Here is a 13,992-nt window from a genome sequence, read left to right as displayed (position 1 = left end):
AGGAGTGGAAGGAACTTGCAAAAGATAAGTTAACAGTAATGGTAAACCTGATGAATTAGAGTAATACCAAACTCATATTTCAATAAGTGGGTGTTTCTTTAACATTCACTTTTGGCCCTGTGGAAAAAGAAGAAAGTAAACTGTCTTAAAAAGCACTTCTCATATTTTACAAGCATCACAGACGAATACTATAATTTTTGTAAACATTTTTCCAAAATATATCTTTTACACTACATCTTATATTACATTTATACATACATCTTTTTTTTATCATTCTTTGGAGGAATTTTGAAATGTCAGATCCCTGTATCTTGCTATAGGCTACCTATAGGCTAAAATAAATAAATAAATAATTGTCACGTCAAGTCACCATTATTTATAGAGCGCTTTTTACAATGCAGATTGTGTCAAGGAAAGCTTTACAGTACTAAACAGGGAAATAGTGGTTTTTGTTTGTTTTTTCAGAATTTAACAGTAAGAAATTACTATAATAAAGAAAAAACACATATGTAAAGAGCTAGCTATGCTATTAGACCATAGCAAGAGAAAGACATCTCACATTTAGAAATTATTTTATATATAGTATTATTATATTGTATATATTATATTATTGTTAAATTATGCAATTATTATAGTTATTATAAATATTGCTTTTTGCATAATTTATAAAAACATATATAGTTTTGACATATTTTGGCAAAATGCAGATTTGAAATACACATCATAAAATGATGGTCACAAGTTATATTTACCTTCATATTTCTTTACACATAACATCTCATATTTAATATTATTCTAAGATATTTAATACTATTCTAAAGCTTTGGTTTTGGAATAAGATTAGAACAATACAATCCATACATAAATGGCATTTGAAAAGAAGCCAAAATAAATGATGAAGGCATGGTGAAAAGTCTCCATGACAGTTTTAAGGTTGAAATATGTTCGTTTTAATAAAAATCAACCTCTGAGATATAAAAGTGCCTGATGTTGATGAAATACTCAAATGCTAATTAACCAGAACGGACCTGGTCCTAAATCATTCATCAAGACCAAGACCAAAAATAATTTTAAATATCATATGTATAGTAAACTAAACCTCATGGGAAACGTCAAATCCCCATCTGATAAGGCATTTAAGCATATATCATTATCCAGAGGTAGTGGCAGGTCCCCTTTTTTAGCTTGGGTACTTTCCCCATGCTGTAGAGAAGGTGATGCATTCTTAGTTCCCACAGTCTGATGATTTGGGTATTAAAAAGTCCCTAGCGTCAGTTAAAAACTCCACTCATCTATGCTTAAGCTTGACATGTTTACATATTTCAAAACCCAAAACCAGAACATAGACTACTGAAGTCAAATATAGCTGACTTGCTGTAAACAAGCAATCACATAGTTTACTCTAACTGATGACGGAGATGTATTTAATCTGTTCTGTGAAAGAACATTATTTTATACCAAATAACCCTATTTTGAAAATGGTCTTTTATGATGCTCACTATGATGGTCATTATGAGCTGTCACTAAAAAACGAAAAAAAATATTTTGTGTCCCAAGGAAAAATCATATGACATAACGGTGAGTAAATAAGGACAGAATTTTCATTTTGGATAAACTATCACTTTAAGAATCCATGAAACACTACGGTTTGATCAACTTTCTCCTGCAGGGAAGTTTATAATGTCCGAGCTGCCGTTCTCCCCCAGGCTTTTAAGTCAGTCAGTCTATTTCCATTTAAAGCCACTCAATACCACCTTAACTCTATATAAGACTATGTTATGTGAGCAATGTTTAGAAAAAATATTATTTTCAGAGTTATCTCAAGGCATCGTAAACTGATTTTAAGTGAATGGATTTGTGTTCTTATTTCGGGCACCAGTAGATGCCATGGGTTTGATTAATAACCAGGGAGGTCAGGGGGTTGCAATGTTCCCTTGCCAAACAAAACGCCTTCCAGGTGCGTGGACAACCAGAAATATCTCTATCTGAATATGTTCTCTGAAAAAGAACACAGGAGGTACTTTGCACATGGATGTTCCCTCATGCCAAGTATTAAATGTACCTGATAGTGTCTGATTGCACACTTCAAGTATTCAAAAATATCCTCTAATCAGGACTCCATGTACATAGAAACCCCTAATCATAATAAAAGCACTCTGACATGAAGAACAACGGGAGCTTAATTAATATGTATGGGCAGGTTTCCTGGAAAAAGATTAACCCTCAGCATGGACTATATTGCACTGTCAAAGAAGATTCTACACTGGAAACACCTCCAACTAGGATTAATCTGTATTAAAGAAAGCGCTCCATGTTTTATTAATCTCTGACCTATCTCATTCCCAAGAGCTAGATTGACTAGAAAAAGCAGATTCTCACCTGTCAAAGCATTTATTCTCAATGAAGAGCTAATTTTATTGATCTATAAACAACACAGGCATGAAAGGATGACAATTTGTTAACATTGAAATTATTTAGCTAATGCTGGAGAAACAAAACCAGAAACATAACTACATTATTAATTTGCACACAATCTCACATATTTTCTATTTAATAGTTGTTTTCTTTCCACTAAAGTAACTCTACTGGTAACACATTTCTTTCAACGAGAAAGCCCAAACCTAACTATTTCTCAATATAAAACAATATAAATCAAGGCAGATAAAAGCAGACAATAATTTATTCCAAAAAATACAAATCATGTGATCAAAACCATGTGATTTGTCACAAACCAAAAACGTTCAAATGCTGCACACATTCAAAAATCGCAGCCTGAAGACGAACCGTTACAGCTTTGATGTGAAATTCCAGTCTTGTGAATATAATTATATATGCTTTTTCAGTCATTTTGATATTTAATTAATTATTGTGCTTGTACTTTTAATATATAATACACCTTTCTTTAAACCCAGAAACAGTTTTGTCAGCAAAATGATTAAGGTATATTAAGAAATTAGCTTTATGATCATAAAATAATATTGATGCCCGTCAGTCTATTGGCATTATATCATTATGTCTCTTTTTCGAATATGAAGCAATATCGGACACATTTGGGAGTGTCTTTACAACATGATCCTATAGCAACACCAAGGATGTGGGTTCAGTTCACAGGGAATGCATGAGCTGATCAAATCTGAGTTAAATGCAACATAAGATGTTGTAAATGAAAAAATAAATAAGTAAATACGATTAAAAACAAAATAAAAATCTGCTGAATCAAATTTTTATAACAAGGACCTTAAAAAGCTCTCTATTCCTGGCACACTTTGGGATTAAAACCTCATGTCTCCAACCCAATGAGCTCATCTTCAGACTCCACAGGAGATAATAAAGGCATTGCGTGAGACAAAATTGTGTAACAAAAGTCACATGTTTATGTGGTTTTGTCTGGGTTCAAGTGTAAAGTATAAAGCTTTTATACAGAAAACAACCTGCGATGTCACACTAGTTTACTGCATGCTTCACAAAATGTTCTTGTACACTTGAATTTTCCTTGATGGCTTGAAAAAGTTGAAAAAAGAAAATAAAAGTAGGCGATAACCACATGGCCATTAAAATAATAGATAGATAATTAAAACAGGTTCTTGCAGTAGATAACCAATGACTTTGGAAGAAGGGCCTTTTTGGAGTGCACATTTCTAAATACTGTATTTTAACTGATACACTTCACTTTGATTAATATATATATAAAAAAAGTTATACTTTTATACTACTATTTAAAATACATAGTGATAGCTTCAGTTTCCCTACTTCAAAAATGTCTTATTTATTTCAAAGTTATTTGCTGTTTCTGTGTAATTGTGACCTCTACTTGCAATTTCTGAATTATTTTTTTTTCTGCGCAAATTTTTACACCATCAGTGTAAACTTGAGTTTGCAGACCAATATGGTAATATTATTTAAAAGTGTAAGACATTTCAAAACTCTTCAGCCTCCCCTATAGTGTTGTGTTTGCTTTTTCAGCACTCCTCTGTTTAAAAACAAAAAGGCAAAAAGAAAAAAAAAGAAAACAATCAACATTTACTCAGAGTTTGGACTGAAGCAGGGATGGGCGGTATTAACGCCCCTGAGACAGACTCTTGTTTTCACATTACATGAGTGCATCAGAATGACATCATTGCTCATCAGTAACTCGTTCAACGTTCTAGTCATTTAATAGCAACCTGACTAAAGCAGCCAACCAACGTGTCAGCAATGGAGATTATTTTTCGCCAAAATGAACCAACAAAATGAAGATGAAGTCACACAGTCTTGGGGAAGCGGTTCTTTGGATGCGTACGAAGGGTCAGCGAAGTTTTCAAACTCTTCCGAGTTAAATGGCACAGAACTCGAGCTTCTCCTCCTGTCCCGTGCCGTCCCGCTCGGCTTGGCTTTGGGTACTTTCATCATCTTCGCGGTGGCTGGAAACATCTTGGTGATACTGTCAGTGGTGTGCAATAGGCACCTGCGCTCTCCAACTAACTATTTCATCGTCAATCTCGCTATTGCCGACCTGCTCCTTGGCACAACCGTGTTACCCGTATCAGCCACATTGGAAATACTGGGTTACTGGGTGTTCGGGAGGATTTTCTGTGATGTTTGGGCAGCGGTTGATGTGTTATGTTGCACCGCATCCATCATGAGTCTGTGCGTAATCTCCATTGACCGTTATATCGGAGTGAGCCATCCTTTGCAATACCCCAACATCGTGACGGGACGCAGAGCTCTGTTGGCCATGCTGGGGGTATGGGTCCTGTCTTTGGTCATCTCCATCGGACCACTGCTAGGATGGAAGGAGCCTCCGTCACCGGACGACACGGTGTGCGTAATAACCGAGGAACCATTTTACGCGCTCTTCTCATCACTCGGCTCCTTCTATATTCCCTTAATTGTTATTCTAGTCATGTACTGTCGTGTTTATGTGGTGGCTAAACGGACAACGAAGAATCTGGAAGCCGGTGTGAAGACGGAAACTATGAATTCAGGTGAAATAACGTTGAGGATTCACAGGGGTTCGCAGGTGCACGAGGACTCCGGCGCGGCAGCCAAGGGTCGCGGGCATCAGGCGAGGAATTCTCTGGCGGTCAAACTTCTGAGGTTTTCCAGGGAAAAGAAAGCAGCTAAGACCTTAGGGGTTGTGGTTGGAATGTTTACGTTGTGCTGGTTGCCATTCACACACACACACACACACACACAAAGAGAAGCATATCAGCAAAATTGTAAAATAAAAAATAATAAATAAAACAAATAATAATAATAATTGTCAAAATTAAATTGCAATGGTCTTAGCTGGTTTTAAGCTGGTCTTTTTAAGCCTGAACATCTAAAAACCTGCTTTCTTTCTTTAATCTGGAAAACAATATGAAACAGAAAATAAACATAAAAGGTAACTTAAGGTAACAAAAACATCTAACCATTGTTTTAGCAAACGCATATTTTAATAAATTGTATAAATATAACATGTAACAGCCCAATTAAAATGTGACTACTACCCAAACAACATATAGGCCTGTTAAATATACCCTTGTGTTTCTAAAAGCTTTTTGAAGCCCACATGCACAAATATATCTAGAGAACACACACACACACACACACACACAAATCATTACGCCAGTCTGATATGGTCTAGCTCGTATGCCAACTAGTAGGAAAATGCCTTTAAAACCAACCAACAGATCAGTTAGGCCAGGCTTGGAGACCAGCTAACCAACTAACGATATTGTTATATTATTTCAGCTAGTGTTAGCAGTGAAAATAATACTTTTTAGTTAAAATACTGACGTTCTTAAAATTCTAAATTCGTAATGACATCCTGCCCTTCATTTTGTTTGCCCTTATACACTCTGATGCCTTATATATTGCACATGCCTGTCAATATTGTTCTCATGTCATTACTTGGGATCTATGAAAGGTTAGCAAACATCAATTAAGACGAAACAATCCTCACAAGGAGTAATCATTATTAATGTTTAATTTCATGCTTAACAAATAATGAACCATTATAATTGCTCTCCGTGTCTTGAGAATTTGGTAGGACAAATAGAAACTTTTTTTTATATATATTTTAATTAAATCTTGCTATTCTATTTACAGGAACAACACAAAATACAGAACAATTAGGATTTTCCCATCCCAATAGGGTTATAATGATAGCAAAAGATAGTAAAACAAAAATAATTTTAAAAAAGTTATAATAATCAGGAAAATGTACTTAAATTACAGTGGAAGAATGCATTCTGTGTTATGTTATGTTATTCAACTAAATTGAGTCGCCTATACACCCACATGAAATACATACAAGTGATTTATCCCTTAAGCCTTCTGCAGCTGGACATTTGTGGTCAGTGGGAAGACCGCAGAGTAGAGGTTAAGACAGAATAAATATTTTTGCACTTTATTTCCTCCTCCCTCTCATGAGGCACCCAGTGTGGGGGCCGTTTGGCTGTCACAGCAGGGAGTATGAGAACGAGGCCCTGGACCGCAGCCATTCAGACTCAAAGGCAGGTTATTATTAATGAATTAACATAGTAGTCATTCCTGTCCCAGACAGGGTTATCTCAGCAGGGCAGGGTGCTTGGAAGTTCAGCTGGCCTGCTACATAATTAGGCAACTGTGGCTTTCTTTGAATTTTAGAAAACAAAAACTTAAGTGGAAAACAGTAGTGATTTTACAGCACTGAATTATTGTAGCTACAGAGGTCATATATTTAAATGAATATATCATGATACAATGTTTTAAGTTAGCAAGTCTGTTTAGGCCATGTCAGTTTGTGTTTACATGGAAACTTTAAAACTTTAAAATTATTTGAACTCAAATCAATATTTCTTATTTATTCATTTGATGAGTTCCGTAATTGTTCTGGAACGAATAATAACGACTAAACTTCAGTCATCACTGTCCGAGGCAATGTAGTTTAATGTCTTTTAAATCACTCCCCACTAGCTTTCTTTATGTTGTTTCCGCAACAAAATAATAAATAAAGGTAACTGCGACTTTTTATTTCACAATTCAAACTTTTTTTTTTCCTTGCAATTCTGAGATGTAAACACAGAAGGTACTGTATTCTGAAAAACAAAAGTTGGAAATTTAGAATTTAGACTTTCTTTCTTGCAGAGTTTACATTGTGCAATTACATTTTATTTCCTCCACAGAATTAAAAAAAAAAAAAACGTAATTGCGACTTTTCATCTCACTATTCTCACCCTTGCAATTCTGACTTTTTTCTTTATTTTTTATTGTGTGGCAAAAATAAGCATCCATACTTGAAACATAATGGAAGCAAACAGCTATACTATTATAGCTGTTTTATTTATTTATGTAGGCTATGCAATGATGTAATAAATAATGTAGCTAATGTTTATGTAATAGATAATGTAGCTATTTAGCAATACAGCTTAAGAAGACCTGCTCATAATTTTGGCTCATTCATTGCAGAGGAAAAGAATACACAAGATACACATGCTAACAAGGTTTATACGTTATGTCACATAAATCATTGATATTTTTCCAAACCTGTCATACTAGACAATGGAAGACAACCCAGTGAGCCACTTGACTGCATACAATTTGGAAAAACAGGATGCAAGGTTGTGAACAGTATATCTCAAACTTGTTTGCTTCCTCTCGGAATGTAATCATTCTAGAACAGTTACATTCTAGAAAGTTCTTTGATAAGAGCAGTAATCAGAATAATGAGACTATTACTATTTAAGTGAGTGAGCTGCTTTGGTGTTGCTAACATTAATTAATGCCTATTTAAGTTCTATTCATGACTTATTTTGAAATGTTACAGCCTTCTAATAGATCATTGTCACTTATATACTCTTTAGGCCTTCATTCATGAATTTGTTTTTTCAGCCAAGTCTCATGGTTCCCATGGTACTTTGAATGCAGTGGGTCAATGCACTAGAGCTGCAGCATTGAGGTGCCTCCGCTTTATACACCAGGGATCTCAGTCTAAAGCAATTAATGGCACAGATCCACAGCTCTACCACTGAAATGTAATGAAAAAAGGGGTAAAGGAACTTTTTCTAGAAATCTTGCTAAATATTGTTTTTTACAATAAACAGAAGCAGCCATTTATATCCAGGTTATTCATTCACAACTGCTTCAGCAGATATCCAATTTATTAAGGCTTTCATACATTCATATATCAAACTATGAATCGCATCCAAAATAAAAGTTGTGTGTGTGTGTGTGTGTGTGTGTGTGTGTGTGTGTATTGTGTATTCTATATTTATATGTGTATATAAATACATATACACACACACACACACACACACACATACACATTTATATACACATATAAATATAAAATACACAGTACACACATTATATTATGTATTATATAAACACAAACTTATATTTTGGATGCGATTAATTGATTTGACAGCACTAATATGGCCTGTTGGTCTGTTAAACAGCCAAATGAAGATGTATCTTAATCTGCTTATTAGATGAGCACGTGGATACTAAACTCAACAGGTTAGTTCTAGACTTACATGTAGGTTATGAAAAAAAATAATCATTTTATTTACATTACTATGTGGCTGGAAATAATTTTAGTTGCAAATAATTTTATAGATGTCAAACATGTCTAAACAATCAGACACTTTGGCAAGTGACACTTTTATTCTTTTTTTTATTTATCTTGCTTTTTCAAATTTGGAAGAATATCCCTTAAAATATTCAATATAATTATCAGAAATTCAGACAATTAAAATATTTAGAAATGTTATTTCAGAACATTTTGTGTTCTGATAACAAAAATGTTATCTTTATTGACATAGTTCTACGCTTTCTAAAAGCATAAACTTAATCATCCTAACATCCCTTAATTGATATGTATAGCCAGTGTCTAATGCATCACATGCCCTTTCTTCCAAGTTCCCATCAAAGACTAAACACAAAACTTATCTGTACTGTTTCACTATAGTAATTAAGAAGTATTTATTTTATGAGTACATATAGTGTTATCCCATAGGAATGCAACACTTGGGATTTAGTTTTAAATTAACTTTTCACATTTTATTTCCAATTTCTCAATAAAAGATAAACAAAACATTTATTTACATAAAAATATATAACTTTTGCTTTTAGGTTTACTTTGTTCTATTTTTTTACATGCTATGCACATCTGGTATTCGATAGATTTTTAGTTTCAAAGTTTTCACTCCAATTTGCAACAAGCAGAAAATTGGATAGGCAAGCATTGCTGCCACCTGCTGGATGCTAAAACAAATGACAGACCTTTAAAAGAAACACCAGTTGTATCAGCAGGGGGCACTGACAAACAATCAAGAACAGTCACGAATTGTGCCAGCAGGGGGCACACCAGTTATGTAGTGTTATAAGAGAGAGAGAGAGAGAGAGAGAGAGAGAGGTAATTTCCATAGTAATTTCACACAGCATAACAGAAAATGTATACTAGAGAGAGAGAGGTAATTTCCATAGTAATTTCACACAGCATCACAGAAATGTATCCTTTAAGTATTCTCAGGAATACACTTCAAAACTTACATTTTCTCTGGAGATGGTGTAATGTTCGAATAAATTTTAGAACAAAATAAATTGTTGAATAAAAGTAAAATGTAAATCTAGTTTATAATCTGAATAACTTGGAAAACTGATGTTACAATATTAGTGTATAAAACTCGACCTTACCGGTGTGCTCTCTCTCCTTGCAGTCGCGTTCAATGTCAGCCTGCGGCCTCCTGAAACCGTCTTCAAAATAATCTTCTGGCTTGGTTACTTCAACAGCTGCCTGAATCCCATCATCTATCCCTGCTACAGCCGGGAGTTCAAGCTAGCTTTCATCCGCATCCTGAAATGCAGATGTCACCGCAGGAGACGGCCAGGTTGGAGAGCGTACAACTACCAGGGCTCGCACATCAACTCCTACTCACGGCAGGACTCAAAGGACTCTGTGAACTATGGTAGTTACCTAAATGGGAGCCAGAGAACCCTGTCCTCTGCCAGCCCCAGCCCTAGTTATCATACCAAAGGCCTGTCGCATTTCCAGGAGGACGGACCCAGACATGCCCGGAGCAGGACACCTTCTGTGTTATCCGAGAGTACTTTGGATCATCATCTTGAGCGTGTGGAGGAAGATCCAACGCAGTCTGTAGGCAATCCAGATCAAGCAGCTTTTAGAAATTGGCCTCAAGAGCAACTGAGTGAGGATGTCGAACGTTAAGTGGCACAAGACTACCTTTGTTTTTTTTTTCCAGTCGCCTTAATTATTTTTATGGTCAAAAATAGTACGAAGAAATCATAGTTCTTTCTAAGCTATTTAAATCTAATATACAACCTAGCGTTAATGTACAGCACGGTGTGAATACTCTGGTATTCTTTAACAAACAGCATTAAAGCAATTGTGCTGAACATTTTTCATTCATTTCCAATACTACATAACTACTTGGTGATTTTCAAGTTGTATAGCTGTCTTTAAGATATACAGTACACTTAAATATTGTTCTTGCAAAAGAACATTCTTTTTCATCATAGATGATTAACAAAAGGACATAAAACTACATTTGTGAGCAAAGGGAATCTAATAAATTTAGCTACATGGGTTATAAGCTTCTACTGGAATGAGAAAATGGTTCCCACATCTCAAGAATCTCAGAGAGGATTATTTATTTATCATCAACAGATGCATTTCAGAGGCTCTTCACTGGGTATCGACAATGCATTGTACATTTTATTTACATTCATTTTTTATAAGCACCCATGTTCAAGAAAGTGCTTCTATTATTTTTTGTTACAAAGAATTCAGGCTACTCAATGAAACCACTTAGGAAAAGGTAAGAACCAGAGATCAGTTATCAATACTGCCTTGAACATTTTGCATAAGGAATGTAAAACAAGACTGCAAAAATACACATTTATACAACAGTCTTTGAACAGAATCAACCTTTGACATTCTCAAGCTGCAATACAAGAAGTATCTGAATAGTGTAATTAGAAATATCATTATCTGTTTACTGTCCAAATCACTTAAACACTAAATCCAAAGCAGAAGTGTAAATGTCTAAGTAAAAAATAAATAAACGACACTAAGATTTAGTAACTGCAACTCAACATAAAAAGGCAAACAGAATATGAAAGAAAAATATTCATAAATTGAATTGAATACACTTCCCATCCCCACCAGCAAAAGATCAGTTAATAGTATGCTGACATTAAAAAAAAAAAAAAGAACATGGCTCAGTTTCGTAAATATAATATTCCTCTGATTAAACCCTTCCATCTACAAATCTGAAGGCCTTTAATTTCCTAGTGTTTCCCCCACAGCATCCTGCGAAAGGTCAGATCCCAGGTCAGTTTTGTTCTCGTCTGTCTGTCTCTTCTGATGAAGATTTGAATTTGATAAAGTTTCTGACCATTGTTGCAGCATCTGAAATGAAATTATAGCATGAACCATTTAAGAGAGGATATTTAATATCAACATAATGATATGAAAGTTTAAAAAGAACTATCAAAAATACTCACTGTTTAAAACGCTCCTTAAACAACAAACTTGTTCTTGGTGGTGGAACCACTTTTGGTGGCTGTGTCCCCATGTGACTGGTATCCAATGATGACTTTTGGAGGCACACCTAATCTTTCCTTATACACACGCCTGTGAATAGACAAATAAATGCAAATTTACAGATATATTCAAGAAGTAACATTAGGTTCAGGGTTAAGTCTGCTCTGTGCCTGCTGAAAATTCAGTGTTAAGGCACAATGCCGCATAATAGCCAGAATAAATTATGCCCGCGCAGACCTATCTCAACCCCTAGTATCAACATATAAAGTTGTAATTGCTGTGCAAATGCATGTATTCCACCCCTCTGAGCAGCATTAAACAGTCTGGGCAAATAAATGCCACTTCAGAAGCCCTTCTGTGCCACCTTTGCAGTGTAAAGTTGGCAATAATCTACCTAGTGCTCTACCTAATAACCACAAATGAAAAGAAAGCGAAAATTAAAGTCACACTGAAACGCAAGTAGCAGCAGTATTTTTCTTCTGTATTGTGATATACAGTGGGTACGGAAAGTATTCAGACCCCCTTAAGCAAAGGGTCTGAATACTTAGGACCATGTGATATTTCAGTTTTTCTTTTTTAATAAATCTGCAAAAATGTCAACGATTCTGTGTTTTTCTGTCAATATGGGGTGCTGTGTGTACATTAATGAGGAAAAAAAATGTACTTGAATGATTTTAGCAAATGGCTGCAATATAACAAAGAGTGAAAAATTTAAGGGGGTCTGAATACTTTCCGTACCCACTGTACTTCCAAGTGTTACAGATTATCGGAAAAGGAAAAAAGGTAGTGCTGGGACTTGGTTCTATGCATAGGTTTTGATTGAGATGTGGGTGTTGGGCAGATGAACAAGAGCTTGAAGGGTTTAAGTGGACTGAATGATTTTTACCCTATGTGTATAACAGCATCTTTGTTCTCGTAGTCTGTCGTCCATATCGCTATTTTGTCTCCCTTTGTTCGGATGTTGACGACAGCACCACAGACATCATCACTGTGGTCATCAAACGCTTCTCCCACAAGGCACAAAAGCTGAAAAATGAAACCAGAATTGAGAGAGAGAGAACATCTAAGCCTTTATGATCCACAAACACAGTATAAATTTTGCAGCTAATGCAGTTAAACCGACTGGAGTATAGACTTACCGTCTCCAACCAGAAGCGGTCCAGGTCGGCTCTGCGCTGCTGTTTGGACAGGGTGATCAGCCAGCGGCCGCCCTGCTTGTTTCTCTCATCTTCCCACATGGGCTCAATGCCATCCTGCTCCAAAAAGAGCACACAGATCAATTTAGATGAATTCAAAATTATTTGCATCATGCTGTAATGCTATATCGTGGCTTACCTTGAAGAGGGAGTAGTCACATCCTGATATTAAGTTACTTGATAACTGAATGTGATTGTATAACCTGGGAAAGAACATCAAAACCTCTGTTAGTGCCACAGTGTTGCTTACAACTCACAGTCTTTATGCTGTCTGTGTCGTTTCAATTCTCTCATTATTACTTACGCCCAGAAGTCTTCCACTGTGTCAAACTTTGAGATGAGACGGAGATTAGCTTGCCATGTTTTGCTTTTGTCATTTTTAAAGAACCAAAGAGCCCATCTGCCAAAAGAAAACAACCCTTGATAACTTTTTTTCTGATACTTAGGGAACACACACACACCCACACACACACACAAAACATGAAATGTGTGTGGCCTGGGTGGCTTTACCTGTTCTGCAGAGGATGTTTAATATAATCTTCAAGACTCACTATCTCTTGCTTATTTTCGTCGTTTTTTCCTTCTTCTGAATTTGTTGGATTTGTTGGAGTTTCCTACAAGGAAAGAACAGAACAATTTATTATATTTCCATTATTTTCATCTTAAGTTTTGCAAGCTGAATGTGACATTTCAAAGAAAATGCCTTTTATTTCTTTTTTTAAGAGAAGAGGTTCTTGACATTTTGGACTCCAATGCCACTGCCTGCAACAATATTCATTGGACTTTTTCAGCCGTTTGTGATCTACTATTATTAAAATGTAGGATTTAAAAAAAAATATTTGTACCCAAAATTTCTATTCAACGAAATACTTATAGCTTGGCATTAACTAAGAAAAATTAATTTCAGTATGAAATGCAAATGGAGTTATTAGAAATTACTTTACATGACTTTTCCAAGTCTAGAAGTCACACTTTTAAAATGAGGAACCCTCAGTATATATTGTTTTGTCCTATTTGAAATCATTGGAAGTCATCTTGGAAGTTTGCTGAGGCCCCACTGTGTTAGAGTAAATATTATATATTGCCTAAGGACAATTCATAAAATAGTTAAGGTGCATTTATGACTTCAAGGTGCTATTACTTTTACTAATGATAAACAATTTTAAATTTGCTTTGCTTATTCCAATACCTATCACCAGAACTATATAGAAACTATAAATAAAAAAATAAAAATAAAATTATATATATATATATATATATATATATATATATATATATATAAAA

At 35.1% G+C, this 13,992-nt stretch overlaps 1 protein-coding gene and 1 pseudogene across 1 annotated transcript in view; one reads left to right on the top strand and one right to left on the bottom strand.

Moving 5' to 3' along the window:
• The first annotated feature begins 4,116 nt into the window (after positions 1-4,116).
• LOC107680976 (alpha-1A adrenergic receptor-like) lies at positions 4,117-11,195 on the top strand (annotated as a pseudogene).
• Positions 10,603-13,992, bottom strand: part of LOC107680975 (eukaryotic translation initiation factor 4E-1A-like) — a 4,968-nt gene continuing 1,578 nt past the window's right edge. Inside the window, exons 2-8 of the mRNA XM_016477081.1 lie at positions 13,219-13,322; positions 13,013-13,108; positions 12,848-12,911; positions 12,652-12,765; positions 12,399-12,538; positions 11,473-11,602; positions 10,603-11,377 (exon numbers count right to left, since the gene is read on the bottom strand). Of these exons, the coding sequence (XP_016332567.1) occupies positions 11,488-11,602; positions 12,399-12,538; positions 12,652-12,765; positions 12,848-12,911; positions 13,013-13,108; positions 13,219-13,322 (633 nt within the window). The 3' untranslated portion in view covers positions 10,603-11,377; positions 11,473-11,487. The remainder of the gene's footprint in view (positions 11,378-11,472; positions 11,603-12,398; positions 12,539-12,651; positions 12,766-12,847; positions 12,912-13,012; positions 13,109-13,218; positions 13,323-13,992) is intronic.

The sequence above is a fragment of the Sinocyclocheilus anshuiensis genome, unplaced genomic scaffold, assembly GCF_001515605.1.
Source record: "Sinocyclocheilus anshuiensis isolate Anshui unplaced genomic scaffold, SAMN03320099.WGS_v1.1 scaffold20, whole genome shotgun sequence".
NCBI lineage: Eukaryota > Metazoa > Chordata > Actinopteri > Cypriniformes > Cyprinidae > Sinocyclocheilus > Sinocyclocheilus anshuiensis.
The sequence above is the reverse complement of the archived record's forward strand: the minus strand, read 5'-3'. Positions and strand labels throughout refer to the sequence as shown.